We start from the raw sequence: 19,670 nt of genomic DNA on the forward strand, positions 1-19,670 counted from the left end.
TTTCTTTAATATCCCATTTTCTTTCTTTTTTTTACTGGTGCTGCTATGATCTAAATGTGACCCACCGCCTCGGAACGGTATTATGTGGAGATGACTGGGACCGCTAGAACTGAAATGAAATATTGATTAAATGAAATGATTAGAAATAAGACTATCAAATTTTTGCTACACTTAATATAAAGTATATATTCTTCATCATAACGAACAGAAAGTAGCCCTAAGTTTGATACAGTGAATGACATAATCAGTCGGTTGGTGAAAAGGTTTGAACTGAGATATTGAGTTTAGTTGGAAGGTCAATTTTTTAAATCAAAAATGAATTCTTGGCATCATCATCCTCATTGCCTTTTTCACCCTGGGTCAGGGTATAGGCCTCAGACAAACAGTTTCCATCCTTCTCTATCCTGAGCTAACTTTATAAACTCGTTCCATGTCTCATCACTTCTCTGTATATCAGTTTCTTTAATTCTTCACTATGTTCCCCGTGACCTTCCCCTTGATCTTCTGCCCTGAGGTTTCCAGTCCAATAAATGTTGAAATCAACCCGTTTTGTACATCTTCGGGAAATATCCAAGCTTAATTTTACTTCTAAATATTTGTTACAGCTAGACAAGTTGAAAAAGTACGAAATTTGAGAAAAGTTGCCGGATACCTTGCCCATACATCTGACCATAACTTCATGATAAAACACCCGATATACTTCAAATAAAGATTAAAATGCTCCGGAGAGCATATTCTTTCAGAAAATGAGGAAAACTAGAAATCCAAAATGTTCACCTTCCGACTGATTATGTCATGCGCTGACAGTTATTAGCCCTTTCCTTACCAGCCGTTTTCAGAATTTACCCCAAAATGTCACACCGACCTAACACAAAAATATATTTTTTTTACTCAAACAGAAAAGCAACAAATACATTCTATGCATAATATTTATCAGCAAAATTAACTCTACAACACAGAGTCACGTTTTCAGAGCTATGTATATTAAAACATTTTTCTTTAAATATGTGATTTACAAAAGAAATCTGAGTGGTTTAAGTGCTGGTTGGATCGTAATGAACGTGACGATTCTCCTATGGTTGGTAAAGAGAGAGAGTTAACTCACTCAATCTTAGATATTTTTGCTACTTTTCAAGTTTGGAAAAAATGTATGAAAAATGAGCATGTACATAGATTTATTCAACTACCATTAACATGTAAAAATTTAGAACATTAGCTTTGATTCTACGCCTATAATTTGTCTCAGAAAAATGTAATAAATAGGCATGGGGTAAAAGTAACCCCGGATATACTACGGATATAGTCGGTGTTAGGGTTGAGTGAGTTAATATGAGGATAAATTCAATTGTCCAAAACCGACTCCATCCCGACAGTCCGTCCATGCTTCTTCTGTACAGTATTTTAAAACTCTAGGAGAAACGTCGTCCTTTGATGTCATGAACCGATAGGAATAAATAATAATCTGACATTGAATGTAAGTTTCGATTTAATATACGAAAACAGATAAACATGGACGTTTCGGGTTTCTCCTTTATCAGGATATAATTGTTATTTATTTCTTCGAGCATCGAGCACCAATATTTACATGAACTGATAGGAAGGGTCAATAGGGCGTTGTGTGCGTATTTTGTAGAAAAAATAGATTTTTCATCATCATCATCATCGTCATCATCATCATCATCATCATCATCATCATCATCATCGTCGTCGTCGTCGTCTCCGTCGTCATCATCATCATTATCACTATTATTGTTATCATTATCGTCATTATCATCATCATCATCATCATCATCATCATCATCATTACAATCATCATCCTCCTCATCCTTATCCTCCTTCTCGTCGTCATCATCGTCATAGTCATCCTCCTCCATCATCATCATCATCATCATCATCATTCTTATCCTCCTCCTCCTCCGCATCATCATCATCATCATCATCATCATCATCATCTCCATCATCATCCTCATCATCATCATCATCATCTCCATCATCATCCTCATCATCATCATCATCATCATCATCATCATCATCATCATCATCGCTGTCATCATATCGTCATCTCTACCACTACGTTTATCTACCTTTAACTTATTCCAACACTCATTTGAATTTCGTGTGGCTTTTTTAGTTTTAGAGACCAATGTAAATGACAAATCGATCATAGAATTATGACTGAGGACCAAACCCGTGCCTTCCTCTGATCAAGAATAAAGATAAATATCATATTAGTCCATACCTATTTTCGTTAACAAACTTTTAATAGGCATTAACCATGCCGGTGCTATTCAAACGAAATTCACTCTCCTCAATGGGAGGAGGGGGAGGAGTAGGAGGAGGAGCAGGAGGAGGAGGAGGAGGAGGAGGGGAGGGGGAGAATCGACAAACAGACCAAACGATTCGTGGTCGTGGAGGAATGCCCTACGGAATATAAGTCGTTTTGTATGGTTATGATGACACCGATTTTGGTTTTTCAAAAGGTTTAAAGTCACAATTTGATATTTATCTTGGCCTTATATATATATATATATATATATATATATATATATATATATATATATATATATATATATATATATATATAATGAGCATTTATATAGCGCAATATCCACTTAATGTGCTCAAACCGCTTTACAAGGGTTCTTAACCAACAGCAGCACTTAACCTGTATGACAGGTTTTAGGCGATAATTATTTTTTTTTTGTCGGACACAACACTAACGTTTTACATCTGAGTGCTTTGAGAGAATGTGAGTAAAGAGCCTTTTCCAAGTATTCAATTATTCGCTGCTCAGAGTAAGACTCGAACCCTGGACATTGCGATCCGAAGGCGTGTGTCATTCCACAAACCACATATAACCGCACTATTACTACGGGTTATGCCTTGTGTGAAAACTATCAAATTTTCGATGTAAATGTTTTATATCGTGTTTTTGATTGAATCACGAGTAAGATTGACTGATAACAATCATTGGATGCCAAAGATACTTTTCAACACTTCACGTTTCAAAAGTTTCTCAAATAGTTTCGTGAAGTCCCAGATTTGGATTTGAGAGCTTTTGTGCCGCTATGTGGTCTAGTGGTATGACACTCACTTTCGGATCGGAAGGTCCTGGGTTCGAGTCTCGCGCTCGGCGCATTAGACCGTGGGCTGGCTATAACCCCCCCTCCACCCCCCCCCCCTCCCCTTGGGATTTTATACCACTACTTTTTTATGTTAGGCAACCTCCTAAGGAAGTGATCTGAGCATGTTAGCCACTTGGCAAGTGTCGCCTTAACAGAGTTATTGCCCCTGAAAGGTCACGTGGTGCAAAAAAAGCACCAACCCATTTAAAATATTCATAACTTTTTTTAGTTTTAGCCCTAGAACATTCAAATTGGTTCCAAATGAAAGGCCACAGTCTATACCTTAAACATAAGTTACGATATTAAGGTTTCAAGATTTTTGTCTTGAAGGAAATCCGTGGCAACAGGTCAAAAAGCAATTTTCTTGTGTTTTTCAAAATCTATTTTTAAGAATAACAACTGAAAAATGAATAGTTTAATATGCTCTAAATAAATGAAAATGTAGATTTACTGTAACTTAACGTACATGCCAAATTTTAAAGCATCTGAAGTGATAGTTTTTGAATGGGAAGTCATTTAATGCCCAAAATACCGAAAGCCCGTGCAAATTTTTTTTTTCAAAATTGAGTAAATATATTCGTGTTGCATATAAAATTAAAGCTCTCGATTAGCAGAATATAGTTATTTCATTAAAATAATTTTCCTCATTATTTAGGACATAAAAGCTCTAAAGTGTTAAAATCAGTGTAAAGCTTACATTTTATCAATGGCAGCATATGACGGGCTTAGTTCAAGATGTACTTTGCTCCACCAACTCAGCTGCAGAAACTGGGTAATCTTTTTCCTCTTCGCTGTCACTGTCACTCGTTTCTTCCTCACTGTTGTCATTGGCAAATTCATCAGCTGAAAGGGTTTTGAGAAACATCATCTTCACTATCATCTGGCTGATCAGTTGACATATTCACCAGATCTTGTGGAGCAATGTCTCCGGCACACCAGTTGCATTCTAGGTCTCCATCAGTAGTCATCTTCCAGCCATGATGTGGCAGGAGGTGGCAGATTCGGAAATGAGATATTGGATTTCTTCCAAAGAAGCGTCTGATAATTCACATGCATGATGTGCATTTGAAGAGTGAATCGGCATGGGGGCAGCAGGCTAAAATCAATTCCAACAGAGTTTGACAGAATATTTCCAGACCCTGTGTGGAACCGTTGACGAACCATATCAAAATGCAATTTGTTCACATCTGAATAAGTATTTTTATTGTAGATAAAGCAAACAAACTGTTCCAAGTCATCCAGAAGCTTAGAATCCACAATTTCATTCACACCAAGAGCCTCGAATGCAAGAAGAAACTGTGGTTTTGCCTTCATGATTTTCAATTGCTTAATTTTTCATCTTCGAATGAATGCACTTGTGGTGTTACATCCTGTAAAAGCATGAAATCCAAAAATTGCACGAATCAAACTTGTGTCATGCATCTGAGATACTAGAGATACGTTGATAAGTCTGCGATGACATACTGTTCCAGTCCATAAAAACAGCGGCTTTGAAATTTCAGTGGCAAAGTACATCATCAGTAGAAAGACATCTGTATCCGGAGAGTGAACAATAATTTCATCACATTCACTCTTGCCTGCATGAAAACAATGAAGTATAATGCAGCTGTCTGCTTCTTCATGTGATGAACGCAATGAGTGTTCGATGGTGGCTTCTGTTGTTACTCCATCTCTACTTTTCAAGCAAGTGCACTGTTCTTCTGATACAAACAGTATTTCCTTGCCTTTGTATCATCCTCCCATGACTTTTGAATAAGGCTGATGAGATTTTTCTTGTTGTCATCATTAGATAGAAAAGACTTCCAATCTCTTGGCATTTTTGTAGATAGTCCCCGCAATAACAAGGGGTTTGTCTGACTGGAGCGTCTTCTGGTCCGTTCAAGAGATTTGATGGATTTTGTGTTATACGAATCCGTTACAAAATGAATACGTTTAGCTGAGGGTAAAAGTTGAAAGATCTTTTCTGACAGCTGGCCAAAAGTTTCCGGAACACTTTTTAGGGAATGAAACAGAGCATTTCCATCACTGACAACTTCTTTGCATGTATTCGTATTGTTTGTGACATCAACAAGAGCGACAGGATTTTCTAATTTATGCATCAATGCACTTTTGTCTGTTTTTGTTGGAAGTCCATCTGGTGTTGCAAGGGCCGTTGGGATTGGACTTAGAGGATATGACAACACTTTTTGCAGATCCAAGTCATGATGTGTACTGACCATCAATAACTGCCCAAAAATGTTTCTCTGTGCAGCGATCTGTACACTTTGTTGTTTTGATGGTTTTACAGTGACAGTTTTATGGTCGTTATGAAACGTCTTCAGAGATGTCTTTTTTATGGGGTTGTGAAAGGAATGTTCTTTCTCCACCAGACGTTTTTGAACAAATTCATTAAATTGTTCCTGGCCCTTTTGGTCAACAGACAAAAAATCATCAGAAATATTTTCTGCTGCTCTCATCCCTGAAGATAAACATATTATTAAAGATTCCTTTTCGTCAATATCAAAGGGATTTATGAATTGCTGCAGAATGCACACGCTGAATAGCAGCCTCACTTTTCCGTATTTTTGATGGTCTTTCTTCTTTGTGAATGGAGGTGTCTTCCTTATTCATGTTGGCTTGTTCGAGAGTGGCATTTAAATACTCAGCTCTTGTGGGTCTGGTAAGACACCAGCGGTGATATACAGGCATATTTCTGTTGAAGCCAATAATCCCCCCTTTAGGTTTTGCTTGCCGATTGATAGTCTGCTCGATCAACATGTCTACAGCTGTTCTTGATGCTTGAACGAGTGATCAAGAAACAATGAATCCCCAGTTTTTCAGCAACTCATCAGCACCTGGATGTGAATGGGAAAGATTGGTCAGAGACATGAGGTATGCTGACAGGTATCTAGCTTAATTCTGATGGTCCATTGCAAAGAATAAGGGACATAGTTCATGAAGGCACTGGACATGAACAATGAAGTTGTTGGTCTTTGTGTCTCGTAGAAATTTTAGCAACAGCCAAACTTTTTCCATATACTTAATCCAAAATTGGACTGTTTTTTCCAAGACGTCCCTGGTGAACTCCTTCCCTAAAGTGTGAGTATCGCATCCACAAATCTCTGAAGTCTTCATTCTCTGATGCACACTCGAGACTATTTTCGTCCATGAAGAGCATGGACTCACTGATTCTTTTTTCACAGATTTGATGAGAATGTTGGAGTTGGTATGCTGCTCAAACTCTCTCTAGAGCCTCTAACATCAACACGTGAACTCTCAGTGCTCTATTATAGTGCTTTCCACTCATCACTTTGTTCATAGAACCACTTGCACAAATGCCAGATTCTATGATAATTTCTTCAAAACCTATCCCTTGCATGAGTTTTCCCAAAGCAGAAACCCATCCTTGCCAGCCAGGAACTGTCCCTCTCAATCCTTCTAGATTGGATCTACAAAACATCCACAGGAAATCTGACAGTGGAGCTTCACCTAGTACAGAACATGGTACACGTACTTCAAGTGTCGGTATGGTTGGTTCTGTTTCCTTTAAAAAACACGGTGGTAAATCTTTGGGTTGGTAATTCATGGATCGCCTTTTACTCTGTGTAACAGTTGTTTGACCCCTGTCTGTCTGGCAATTTCTTTTTCATTGGTCAGTTCCTCGTTAGGCTTTTCTATTACTTCCTGAATCACTATCCCGTGTGTCGTATGTGTTGTGTCTGAACCAGATAATGTTTCCTCAGCTAGGTCGAAGTTATCCCAGCAGAAGTGAGTTACAAGGTTGTTCTCTGTTTTGATTTGCTGAGGAAGAATGTTGCTAGAGTTGGTAATGCTGTCACAAATGGCAGTTTCGATTTCCAGAATTGCTGAATATGAAATAATGTGTCCAAATCTGTTCAATATATGAATGAGTTGTGCATTACCTGTAAGGTGTCTTACTGATATATATGCTTCTTCCAGTGCCCATTGGTGACACAATAGCAAATTATGTCATCTGCTATCGATCTATTAAGTCGTTCTTGCTTAAATGTGCTTTGTAGTGTCACTAACATACATAAAATAAAGTATCATGTGATTATAATGTTCATATCTGCACTCCACTCATCGAGATATTTTATTTGAGATGCTACAAGACTATGTTTACATAAATTCTAAAATAGTCCTTTTTTGGACAATTTTAGGTCTATTTTGCCCTTAAATAAGCGCCAACTCCGTAACGACTTCTTCGAATACGTCCAAATTTGGCATATACTTTGTACATTGCACTTTCTACAACTTTTGTTTTTAAAGACATATAAAATAGTTTATAGTTTTTGTTTTAAAAAGTTTGACAGATGTTCAAAATCGCAAAAAAATATTTTGTCGACCTTTTAACGTCGATATTTTAAGGATAACGTTTTCAGTACCATATTTTTAATATGGACGTATTAAATAACTTTCAGGCTTTCTTTTGACAGATGTTCAAAATCGCAAAAAAAATATTTTGTCGACCTTTTAACGTCGATATTTTAAGGATAACGTTTTCAGTACCATATTTTTAATATGGACGTATTAAATAACTTTCAGGCTTTCTTTTGAAACCAATATTAAGGCTCTACAACAAAAATTGGCAAAGTTATCGACCTTCAAAGTTTGTTAGTCCTTGTCTAATTTTTCTGCACCACGTGACCTTTCAGGGCGATAACTCTGTAAAGGCTACACTTGCAAAGTGGCTAACATCGATTTTTTAACACTTCTATGGGTACTCTTTAAGAAAATATGGGTGTACAAAAATCTCAAAGGGGGGGGGGGGGGGGGGAGGGTTTCGACTGCCAGCCCACGGTCTACATAGTCGAGTCCTTGGAAATGGCTCTTTACTCCCATTCTCTCATCGTACTCAGGTGTAAAATGAGTATCTGGCCGTTAACAGCGTTGTCTTTGTCCGAAAAGTGTAATTTCGCCTAACAGGCGTCATGTCCCGTCCTACATGTTCTTCTTCTTCTTCTTCTTCTTCTTCTTCTTCTTCTTCTTCTTATTATTATTATTATTATTATTATTATTACTATTATTACAGTATTATTATTATTATTATTATCATCATCATCATCTCATCACCACCATTATCATATCATCATCATCATCATCATCATATCATATTCATCATCATCTCATTATTATTATTATATTATATATATTATTATTATTACTATTATTATTATTATATTATATCATCATTATATTATTATTATTATTACAGAAAATAAACTCTGCTTCCAACAAGCCATTTTTATTGTCACGCATGATTTACATAAAATGATAAAAATCTCATTCCAGGAAGCGCCCGCCACCCCCTACAGAGCAAGAGTTGGTCCTTGCTGGCCGTACCCAAACAAGAGGGGTTAAACTAAAGGAGAGGACGAGAAAACAAGATATAGAAATGAAGAACGAGGCAGCTACAAAGATACAGCGGGCATGGAAACGGTAGGTACTGTACTATGCCGAAGTTGGATTCACATTTTTTTATAAATTCAATATTTAGACATAGCATTAAAATAGAATTTTAAAAGTTATTCTAAAGTGTATTATTTTTTTCTGTAGTCCGTACTGATTTTACTTTTGTTGGGAGTGATGATTTGGTCGACGTTTACTTATATGCAGGCCCGATAACCCAAGATATAATGGACTCATCGTTGTAATGGAAATACATACTCTCAAATCAACGCAAATTATTACAACAATGTTAAAGCAGGCACATAATTGCGTTCGATTATCAGGCCTGATACTATGTGCACCTGAAGCTTTGATATTGTCGAAAATGATGTTGGTACAGTACTTGCTGGATTCTAGCACGGTGAATTTCAGCACGCTCTGCAATACAACACGCTGGAGCCGGGTGACCGAATGGTATATTATAATATGTTATACACTGTAAGTCATTGCCTCCCATGAGCGTCGGCTTTCGGCACGCTCGGATTCTAGCACATATTTTGGTTTCTCCCGAGAGCGTGCGAGAATCCAGCGAGTACTGTATTGGCAGCATGTGCACAATGAAGAGTGCCTAAAAATTTGGGTGTGTGTTTGTCACATCAGTGCAGCCTTATGGCTTCGGTCGGTCTTCGACTCCCGAATCGACCAAGAATAGGTCCACAGGTTAGAGTGACGGACACTCACTCGACGGTATTCAAAATATTTTTTAAAAGTCATTTTGCACACAGTTTCCTCCGTCAATCCAACAGTGTAGCTAGCTCTATTGGATCAGTAGTAGTTTGTCATTGACTCGGGTCTTATCCAAAGGGTAGCAAGCACCTGCTACATAAACCAGTCCGCTAACAGTCAGTATCAGGGCCTGTTATCGATATCAATGTCCGGTGATAAAAACTGATTTGAAAGATCTACATGATAAAAACAGACAATAAACACATTTACGTGGAAAGCATATAAAAAAAAATTCATTATTATAAAATTTGTTTATTGGTGCGCTGACGAAGGGTTTGTACCCGAAGCGTCCATTGTCTGTAGGTATTGTACCCATCCAAAGTCTCTCCATTATCACTCTCTCGTTTGTGTACTCCTGGCCCCGCGTTTTTTTTGCACAGCTTGCGGCCGCAAACTTCAGGGAACATTTCTTATTTGCATTGCAGCCGCAAAATCTGCACGTTTTTTGTTGTTGTTGTTGCGAAATTTGCGTTTACTGGAGTGGTTCCCATTGGTCTAACATAAGCTTCCGTTTCTGCTGATTCTGCTGCAACAATTTTCAAAAAGGCTGCCTCTATTCTCACCCCCCCCCCCCCCCCCCCCCCCCCGGCCGATTGGATTACCGAAAAAAACGTCGCCGGCTTTTTGCGATTTAGATTTGATTGATTTTTTTTTAATTGTGCAACTTGTGACAAGAAACTGAACAAATTACTGCATTACAACCGTTGGATTAAACATACAACAATTGTGGACTACTATTATGACTACTATTATGAAGACTAGCATCCGGGGGTGAGAATAGTCATTTCGTTTAAAAAAATAACAGATGCTTTCGTCGTTAAAGGAAGCGACCCAAAAAGAAAGCCTGCCCAGGCAAAATGTGGCAATAAAACAAGAGCCAAGGAACGGCAACTTCAGTTTTCAAGTGATACCCACGAATCAGGTGGGAAGCTAGGATCAGTTGCCCTTAGGAACAGTCCAACACAAGAACTAAACTTGCAGCTTTTTTTGGGGATTCTTGCCAGGAAACTGTGCCTTCCCTCATAGCTTGTGCACGCCGATATATATTTTCAACAATCAGCTCTGCTGATGTGAAAGGAGTTTTTCTTTGTACAATATGATTTTAAGTAATCGAAGGAGAAGTTTGAGCCAAGCAACCCTGAAAGCTTTGGTTTTTCTTTATTTAGTCTATAACAATTTCAATTTAATTGACAGTAATTTTTTCTTGTAATTGTAATTTTGTTTTCCCAACTTTGTGCCTGCCTATTTCCAAATCAGCATAATTTTTGGCAAAATTTGCCATTGTTTGTCCCATAATTTTGAGTTTGAAATTGCGTAATTCCGCGGGATATTTTATTACATGGGTTGCGTGTAAAATAAGTTGTTAGATGACATTGCAACATATTTAGAAACCTGCAAAATTTACTTATTTTCTTTTGCGAAATTCATCATTTTCTTTGTAAAATTTTGAAATATTTTTGCAAAAAACCTCGGGGTCAGATACTCAAAAGCATGTTTTCAAAACTTTCCTAAAATTACTGATCTCGGGGGCGTCTTGTATTTCTTTATCTCTAATTTGTGCCATACTGTTGGGTACCCAACATAGTTTTTTTTAAAATTCAGCTAAAGATTCTACCTGTTGTATCTAGATATATATTATTATTAAGTCCAGAGAGATGAGATGGCGCTATATCTATTAATTTAAAACAAATCCCTTTATTCATCCCATAGATAGGGGAAATTTGTCTTTAGAGTCTATTCCAAATGAAGACTGGAATAACCCAGGTGTCAGCTGCAGTGCAGTGCCGCAAAATTGAACATTTAGCATTTCAACATCATTGTCACAATTTTGAACTCCTCTCTCTCTCTCTCTCTCTCTCTCTCTCTCTCTCTCTCTCTCTCTCTCTCTCTCTCTCTCTCTCTCTCTCTCTCTCTCTCTCTCTCTCTCTCTCTGTTTATCAAACTAAATGGAGAGACCTAAGGATGGGCATAGATTTTTATTTTTAGGCACCTGGTTTACCTTGACATAATACTGGATTGGTCAAAAAAAATTTTTTAATACTTGATATATTGCCAGACACCACTCTTCAAAATATGCCAACTCATATTTTATCTCTTTTTTAAAATTTCAGATATCTCAAAAACAAGAAAGGGTGAGTTCTGGATCACAATTTATTTGTTGTGAAATGATGTATTCATGACTTCCATATATAATTACACTAGGTTTTATACTGAAGAGCACGGATGTAAACAAAACTCTGGTGTAAGAAATGAAAAAGAAAAATAAGTGAAAAAAAGCACACACTAAAGACAAGAAGAAAGACTAAAGAACAAAACTCAATATTTGAAATGAATGTCAATAAAGCGTTAATGAAGAAATTATATTTGTTAATCTTTTTAAAAAAAATGTTTATTAATTTATTCATTCAATCACATATCTATTTATCATTTATATATATATATATATATATATATATATATATATATATATATATATATATATATATATATATATATTTATAATGATCTTTTAGAGAATTGATCAATTAATGTATTTATTTTTTTTTGTGTATTTATTTAGTTTAAGTATTATATGAAAACGTATTCCATTTATATAATATTATATTTATCTATTATTTATTCATTGATTCAATCATTTATTTTTACAGATAAAGATTTCAATGTCTTTTCTATAATTCCATCCTTAGTTTCAACCAATTAGTGGACCTAAGCCGAGACAACATTCACAAGAAACGATTGCGAGTAACACAGGAAGAGTGGGAAAGACAAATTGCTGCCTTGACTATACAACTGGCATGGAGAAAGTATTTCAGGTGTGTTGTGTGTCAATCATTCAATCAGTCCGTCAATCAATCAATGTATCAGTCATCTGGATCAAGAAACTAAGAAACTTTTAAAATTATTTAAGTGGTTTTTTTTTTCGTCATCTGGAGTCTTAAGCTAGTAGTTGTGGTAGCAGTAGTAGTTGTTGTTCTTAAAGTAGTAGTAGTAGTAGTAGTAGTAGTAGTAGTAGTAGTAGTAGTAGTAGTAGTAGTAGTAGTAGTAGTAGTAGTAGTAGTAGTAGTAACGGCAGCAATGGTAATAGTAGTTTTTGCTGTAGCTGACGCTGTAGCAACAGCTGCAGAAGTTGTTAAATGGTGATAATCCTTAGAAAAGCATCTAGCCTGCTCTGTGGAGAATCTGTAAAGTGTGCTGAAGACGGATGTTCATGGTTGGTAATAACCCATATAGATAAAATTCGGTCACTCAGCACTATCGTGTCGTATTGCAGAGCTTGGTGAAATTCGACGTGCTAGAATCTGGCGAGTACTGTATGTTATTTCCACTGTGCTTACTTTGCCATTCATTTATTTTGTTTCCATAGGAAAAAGTTGATGGCCACATTGCACCCCAACAGAAGGCAGCTACAGTTGTGGGATCCTGAAATCGTGGCTTTGAAACAACAGGCACTCTTACATTATATATACAGTAAGTAGTTATAACAACGCACTGGTCTTTTTTATTATTATTTTTTTATATATAATAATTTATTACTGGAGATCAGTGTAACAATCTCCTTGAAATATAATGGAATTGTATTGGTAATGATCGTAGTAGTCGTCGTCGTAGTAGTAGTAGTGGTAGTAGAAGTCATAGTAGTAATAGAAGTAGTAGTAGTAGTAGTAGTAGTAGTAGTAGTAGTAGTAGTAGTAGTAGTAGTAGTAATAGTAGTAGTAGTAGAAGTAGTAGTAGTCGTAGTTAGTAGTGGTAGTAGTAGTAATAGTGGTAGTAGTAGTAGTAGTCGTAGTAGTAGTAGTTGTAGTAGTAGTAGTAGTAGTAGTAGTAGTAGTAGTAGTAGTAGGAGTAGTAGTAGTAGTAGTAGTAGTAGTAGTAGTAGTTGTAGTAGTAGTAGTAGTAGTAGTAGTAGTAGTAGTAGTAGTAGTAGTAGTAGTAGTAGTAGTAGTAGTAGTAGTAGTAATAGGAGTAGTAGTAGTAGTAGTCGTAGCGGCAGCAAGGGTAATAGTAGAACGACATGTAAAGCTATAACCAGACCCAATCCAATCCAATCCAAAATAGTTGCAGCTTCATGTGATGAAGATTGACACAACTTGGTGTGGTGGGGTGGCATGGACGTACTATCTATTTATTGGTTTCAAACTGATCGCGCTTTAACTTTAAATAACTATGGAATATTATCGGACTATTGTTTGCTCTGACACTATGTCAGGGATGCTGTTCTATGCACGAATATTGGTGGGAACAACGACTTTTTTTCCGCATTGATTCTGGAATATGGCCGTGCATATGCATTTTCTTTTCTTACGTGGTTTTCCAATGCGTTAATTGGGATGGTAGTGCTTTCCTAAAGGCTCTTGAACAAAATTATATAATACCTGTATGTTACGTACTAGTCCTACTGCAAACATCAAAGCTGTACTAAAAATTTTAGTAAATTAGTCATAAAATAAAAAAATATTATTTCCATTTATCTTATACTTCTCAAATTGGAAAAAAAAAAGAAAAGAAAATCATGTGATTCTTCATTTTCCTTATTATTCAGACGAACAGCTTGTGGCACCGTTCTGGCATCCTATACCAAAGGCAATGGCCAGGCCTTTATGGACAAGGTTTATTCCCTCCCCTGCTGGTAAGTATGAGTTTGCTTTTATAGAGCGCAATCACCACTACATGTGCTCAAAGTTTTTTACAGGTGGTCCCCATCCAAACAGCAACATTTAGAAAGATGATGCTACTTGACGCCTGTAAGATGCCAGTACAATTTTTTTTAGACAGAGACAAAGTTTTTTTCGGGCTCTTACTCCTTTTTGCGAGGGCCCCGATAGCTCAGCTAGTAGAGTACTCGATTCACAATTAAAGGGACAGAGATCGAACCCAGGTGCAGTTGGGATATATTTCTGACTTTTCCAACATCATCCACAACTGGATCTGAACTGGGAACTTAAATGTCACAAGCCCATTGTCATATCACTAGGCCAGAAAGCCACATAATAGATCTGGGTAAATTTAGCGCCATGAATCGTATGGCTCTGAACACAACCTTACTCTGAAGGTCCACTTATCATAGTAATGATCGTGCGTAATACAATGGGATCAATTGGTAAGGGAAATAACCTGGGTCATTTTTTCTTCTGATGTTACAGCCATGAATGTTTGGATAACTTCTCTTGGAAGTTATATCCCAAGGCAAAAAATATTGAAAATAATTAGGATTTTATTCCTTGACCATTCATCCCTTCCTTATCTGCTTTCAAAATATGAAAACTGGCTTTAAGTCAGTGTCTTTTATTAAGGAAAATGGATATGTATGTAATAGTTTCTTAAAATGACAAAAACTAAAATCCAACATTCTTGTCCTCCATGAATATTTGGCATCAGATTTAATACAAGAGCATTTATATGAGCATTTATATAGCACAATATCCACTAAAAGTGCTCAATGCCCTTTACAAGTGCAATAGATTTGTGATGGATTCAATAAGGTGACATTCTTGTTCATGACTTACGATTCCATCTCGTGCTTATTGAGGAAAATGGAAATGACGTCAAACCCAAAAAATCACACACATGTACATAAAGGGACATAACAACATTAATACAAAGGCACAGGCAAGTAGCAATGGTTATTTCCCTTAATTTACAACAAGGGGTCCATGACGAACAGCAACACTTAATGTGTGGGATGAGACATGTCCCTTGTTAGGCGATTTCCCTTTTTTTTTTCTGACAGAGACACGATCAGGTATTCATATTACACCTGAGTAAGGGACTGTTCACAATTGACGTCAACCAAAAAGGGGGAGAGGGGGGGGGGGTCTCTCAAAATATGTATATATCATTAGATTAAAATACAAATTTTCTCTCTTTTTTTTTTTTTTTTTTTTTTCATTGCTTGATCTCAAACTGGCACCCATTTTATCCAGGTACTGCTGGCAACGCAAAGCAATGGAATCGCACACATTTTGAAACTGTGCCCTTATTATTTTGACACGTTCATGTAAAATTGCTCCTTTCAATTCAGCGACTTTTGCTGGTTTTGTAGTACAAACTTTGTCTGTTAAGTTTCCCCATAAGAAAAAAAAGTCTAATAATAGTGTGAGGTCTGATGAAATGGGGGTTTGGGGGGGGGGGGGGGGATATTCAACAAAACCTCGACACTTAATACACGTGCCTGGCAAGAGCTCATCAAGAAAGAACCTAACATTGGGATAATAATGTTTGGGTGCCCCATTTTAATTTTTTTTAACTTGAGCTTTTATATAGCGCAATATCCATTTAACATGCTCAATGCGCTTTACAAAGGGTCCCTGAACATTACACCCGGGTGGGATGATATATAAGATTAAATTACATTTAAATCTTTATTTTTAAAAAAATATTTTATTTATTTATTTATTTATTTATTTATTTTTTGGTATATCCAGCTGTGTCCTACAACTTTGCTGTTGACCAATATGTTCCGTGGGTGGCACGGCTTGGAGGCGTACCTACTCTGCCTGAGGATGAAGACGGCGAGGGGACCGGCAGACAGGACTCATCTCGCCAACCATCCTATCCAAGAGGACTGCCACCTTCACCTCCCTCTAGAAGTTCCCAAAATAGCGCTTCATCTGCTATCTCTCGCCATAACAACAGCCAAACTCAATCTCAGTCACAGCTGTCATCCGGCCGATCACAGACAAAGGGAAATAACCAGAATCGCAAATCTGACAGAAAAAGGTTTGAATAATTCCAAACTACTGTTATTTATTTTTATTATTATTATTGTTATTATTATTATTATTGTTATTATTATTATTATTATTATTATTATTATTATTATTATTATTATTATTATTATTATTATTATTATTATTATTATTGTTATTATTATTATTATTAATTATCATCATCATCATCATTACTCTATTCGTCCTCATATTTTGGGGTGTCGTGACAACACTTCACAAACATTGCGACACTTAACTTAAGTGTGAATGAGTACCTCGCAATACGCTAGGACAGACATTATAAGAGTGCTAGTTAAATAGGGTGCCTAACAGCTGACATCTAACCATTCAACACCTGCTTTGAAGACAAAGAGGCCTTGGGCAAATTTTGATGAAATATTTATTTTAAAAATAGAACATTTATATAGCGCAATATCCACTAAACATGCTCAAAGTGCTTTACAAAGAGTCCCTGACCAACAACAACACTTAAAATGTAGAATGAGACATGATGCCTGTTAGGTGACATTACAATTATTTCTGACAAAGACAATGCCTTCAACAGCCAGGTACTCATTTTACACCTGAGTATGGTAAGAGAATGTGTGTATAGAGACTTTTCCAAGGTCTCAACATTGAGCCACCCAGAGTGGGACTCGAACCATGGAGCTTCCAGTCAGAAGGCGAGTGTCATACCACTAGACCACAAAGATGCACATATAGTGTCAAACCAAGTCTGTATATTTGTGGGTTGTGTACTCTCTCCAACTAACCAATCAATAGCAGGAATCCAAGCAAAGACCATAATGGGAAAGATTAAAAAAAACAAAAACAAACATAAATGACACGCTCCACCGTTTGATGAGTCGATTACATTGGGTTGGAGTGTATCTACTATGTGGTCTAGTGGTATGACACTCGCCTTTGGATGGGAAGGTGCTGGGTTCGAGTCCCACTCTTAGCAGCGCTTATTTGAGCCCTTGGAGAAGGCTCTTTACTCACAATCTCTTAAGATAAAGAACTGAACAAGTGTGTATGAAAGGTGCCAGACAAAGCAAGAAATAAAAATACAAGAAAAAAATAATCCCAAAAAATCAGTCGAACTCGACTGGGGATCGAATCTCAGACCTTCTGATTACCGGTCAGATGTGCTACCATTACACCACGGATGTGTTTTACGCTGTGAACATTCTCTTACTATACTCAGATGTAAAATGAGTACCTGGCTGTTAACAGGGTTGTCAGGGGGTAGCGTGGCTCAGCGGTACGGTCTTTGCTTCGTACCAGAAAGGTACAGAGTTCGATCACTTGCCGATGCGCTGTGTGGCCTTGAGCGAGTCACCTCACCCTAGCTCAATTTGGTGCTGCACTGCTGCTGATGCCTGGTTTATTCCAGTCTTCCCTTGGAATAGACCCTAGAGACAAATTTCCCCTATTGGATGAATAAAGGGAATTTCTTTCTTTCTTTATTTTATTTTTTGTCTCTGTCGAATTTTTTTTGGTTGTAAATCGCCTAACAGGTGTCATGTCTCGTCCTACATATTACGTGTTGCTGCTGGTCAGGAACCTTTTGTTAAAAACTTTGAGCATGTTTTGTGAATATTGCGCTATGTAGAATTTCAAGTCTTCCTGTTTTGTTTTTTTTTGTTTTTGTTTTTTTTTGTTTTTTTTTAATGTGTATGTGTGGTGTGTGTGGTTGGGGGGGGGGGGGGGGGGGGGGCAGTTAATGAGTGTATGTCTGTGTGTGTGTGTGTGGTGTGTATGTGTGTTATATGGTGCTTTAAACTTATAATTATAAGTGTAACTTTATATTTCTTTATCATCATCTTTCAGATGGAGCCAGACCCAGAACCACCCACGCCACGAAGAGAACTTTGGGGCCTTTGCAAGGAGTTAGGCTTAAAGCATGAATTAAACAATAGATAACGCTCTCTCTCTCTCTCTCTCTCTCTCTCTCTCTCTCTCTCTCTCTCTCTCTCTCTCTCTCTCTACCCCCCCCCCCTCTCTCAATAAATTATTATGATTTAACTTGTATAAATTACCAATCATTTTGAAACATAAAAATCAAATCACTTGTGACTTAATAATGCGTTTTAAGATACATTTCATGTTATTAAAATGTAAGAATAAAATAATAAATTTTTAAACCAATTTAATTAATCCTAAAAATTCATATTATTATTTTGTATGCGAGGAATTCTGCATAATTTTTACTTTTCCCCCTTTCAAATTTACATATCATAGTTCAATCTCCATCTACATGCAAGCTTTTGTATTTTAAAAATAAATCTAAGAATAATGTGTTTCTTGTTAAGTATTTGTCAGTAGCAGTCAGTGGCTTCTCCGTGCAAAATGGTGAGAAATTATCATAATCATTTTTTTTTATTTATTATCAAGCTCAGATTTTCTATTCTTTTTTTTTTTTTTTTTTTTTGTGAGAGCAATAATTCCATTACAATATAAAGATTTCTTGGCTAATTTTTCTCTTTGACAATCTGGTTTTTAGTAACCACTGATGAATTTTCTACCATGGAAAGGTAATAACCAAAGTACTGATTAAAAAAAAAAATTAATTAATTAAATAATTTATTTACTTATTTTATTATTTGCTTTGTTTGTTTTTTTATTTATTTATTTTTTTTACTCAGTATCGAAAATTACAGGAAATCTTTTCCTTTTAAATTTCATGTTTAATGTTGAAATCATGACTAAACTGTCTCTTACCAGGACCGTCTCAGTTTGAAATATTATTTTGTTATGCATCAGCATCATCAAAAATTTGACAGGGTACTGACTAATACCTAGATTGATGTACAGTCAACTCTGCTGTATTTCAAAAGGTTGCAATTATAGTAACTTAAATAAATATGCGTATCTTATTTCCATTTGACTTCAGTATGTTGATATAGGGACCCCTTTTTAAAACTGATATTTGTGAGGTTGGCTGAGAAAACCCGGGAAGATGCAGCAAGCTTCGATTCGAGATATAAACCAAAATCGAAGATAAAGTGTTTCCCATAGCAACAAATTTTATTCAGAAAAAAAATCTAAGAGACATAGAAAGAAAATTTTAAGTGGTGAACGATCAGAACGATGTGGTCTATACAATTGCATGTATATATATATATATATATATATATATATATATATATATATATATATATATATATATATATATATATATATATATATATATATAAAACTCAATTTATAACATTTGCGCATCTTTCCGAGTATTCTCAGCCAGCCATATATTTGTTATGCATGGCTAAAGCCTTCATCAATGTACACTATACAGGAATGCCCTTTTCCCGGATAAAGCTGGAAAAACAGCTTTTTAAATAAATTTTAAGGCTAACCTTATTCAGAATTGCTTGGTGAGTTGAGTTTTGAAAAAGATGAAAGTACTGATTGTTTAAAAGCAACAGTAAAAGGATGGATGTAATCCTTTTCTATGATTTAAGGCTCATACCATTTGATGAAGAGAAACTTTGCACGAAATATTGTCATATGTGCTCTTTACGAGAAGAAATTTCAGGGCTTTTTTTTTTTTTTTTTTTTTTAGAAAAAGGCATCCCTGCTTATAAATTTGTTTATCCATCTCATAAAACATCATCATCATCATCACCATCATCATTCAACGTTCATTATTTGTGACCCACTG

The 19,670-nt window shown here is 36.3% G+C and overlaps 1 protein-coding gene across 1 annotated transcript in view; it reads left to right on the forward strand.

The window, feature by feature from the left end:
* Positions 1-17,998, forward strand: part of LOC144959127 (uncharacterized) — a 20,562-nt gene extending 2,564 nt beyond the window's left edge. The window contains exons 2-8 of the mRNA XM_078891579.1: positions 8,418-8,564; positions 11,411-11,431; positions 11,987-12,112; positions 12,664-12,767; positions 13,840-13,926; positions 15,722-16,016; positions 17,840-17,998. Coding sequence (XP_078747705.1) covers positions 8,521-8,564; positions 11,411-11,431; positions 11,987-12,112; positions 12,664-12,767; positions 13,840-13,926; positions 15,722-16,016; positions 17,840-17,903 — 741 coding nt within the window. The 5' untranslated portion in view covers positions 8,418-8,520 and the 3' untranslated portion in view covers positions 17,904-17,998. The remainder of the gene's footprint in view (positions 1-8,417; positions 8,565-11,410; positions 11,432-11,986; positions 12,113-12,663; positions 12,768-13,839; positions 13,927-15,721; positions 16,017-17,839) is intronic.
* The last annotated feature ends 1,672 nt before the right edge of the window (positions 17,999-19,670 follow it).

The sequence above is a fragment of the Berghia stephanieae genome, chromosome 13 (genome assembly GCF_034508935.2).
Source record: "Berghia stephanieae isolate SIO BIC M18660-M18661 chromosome 13, UCSD_Bste_1.3, whole genome shotgun sequence".
Lineage (NCBI taxonomy): Eukaryota > Metazoa > Mollusca > Gastropoda > Nudibranchia > Aeolidiidae > Berghia > Berghia stephanieae.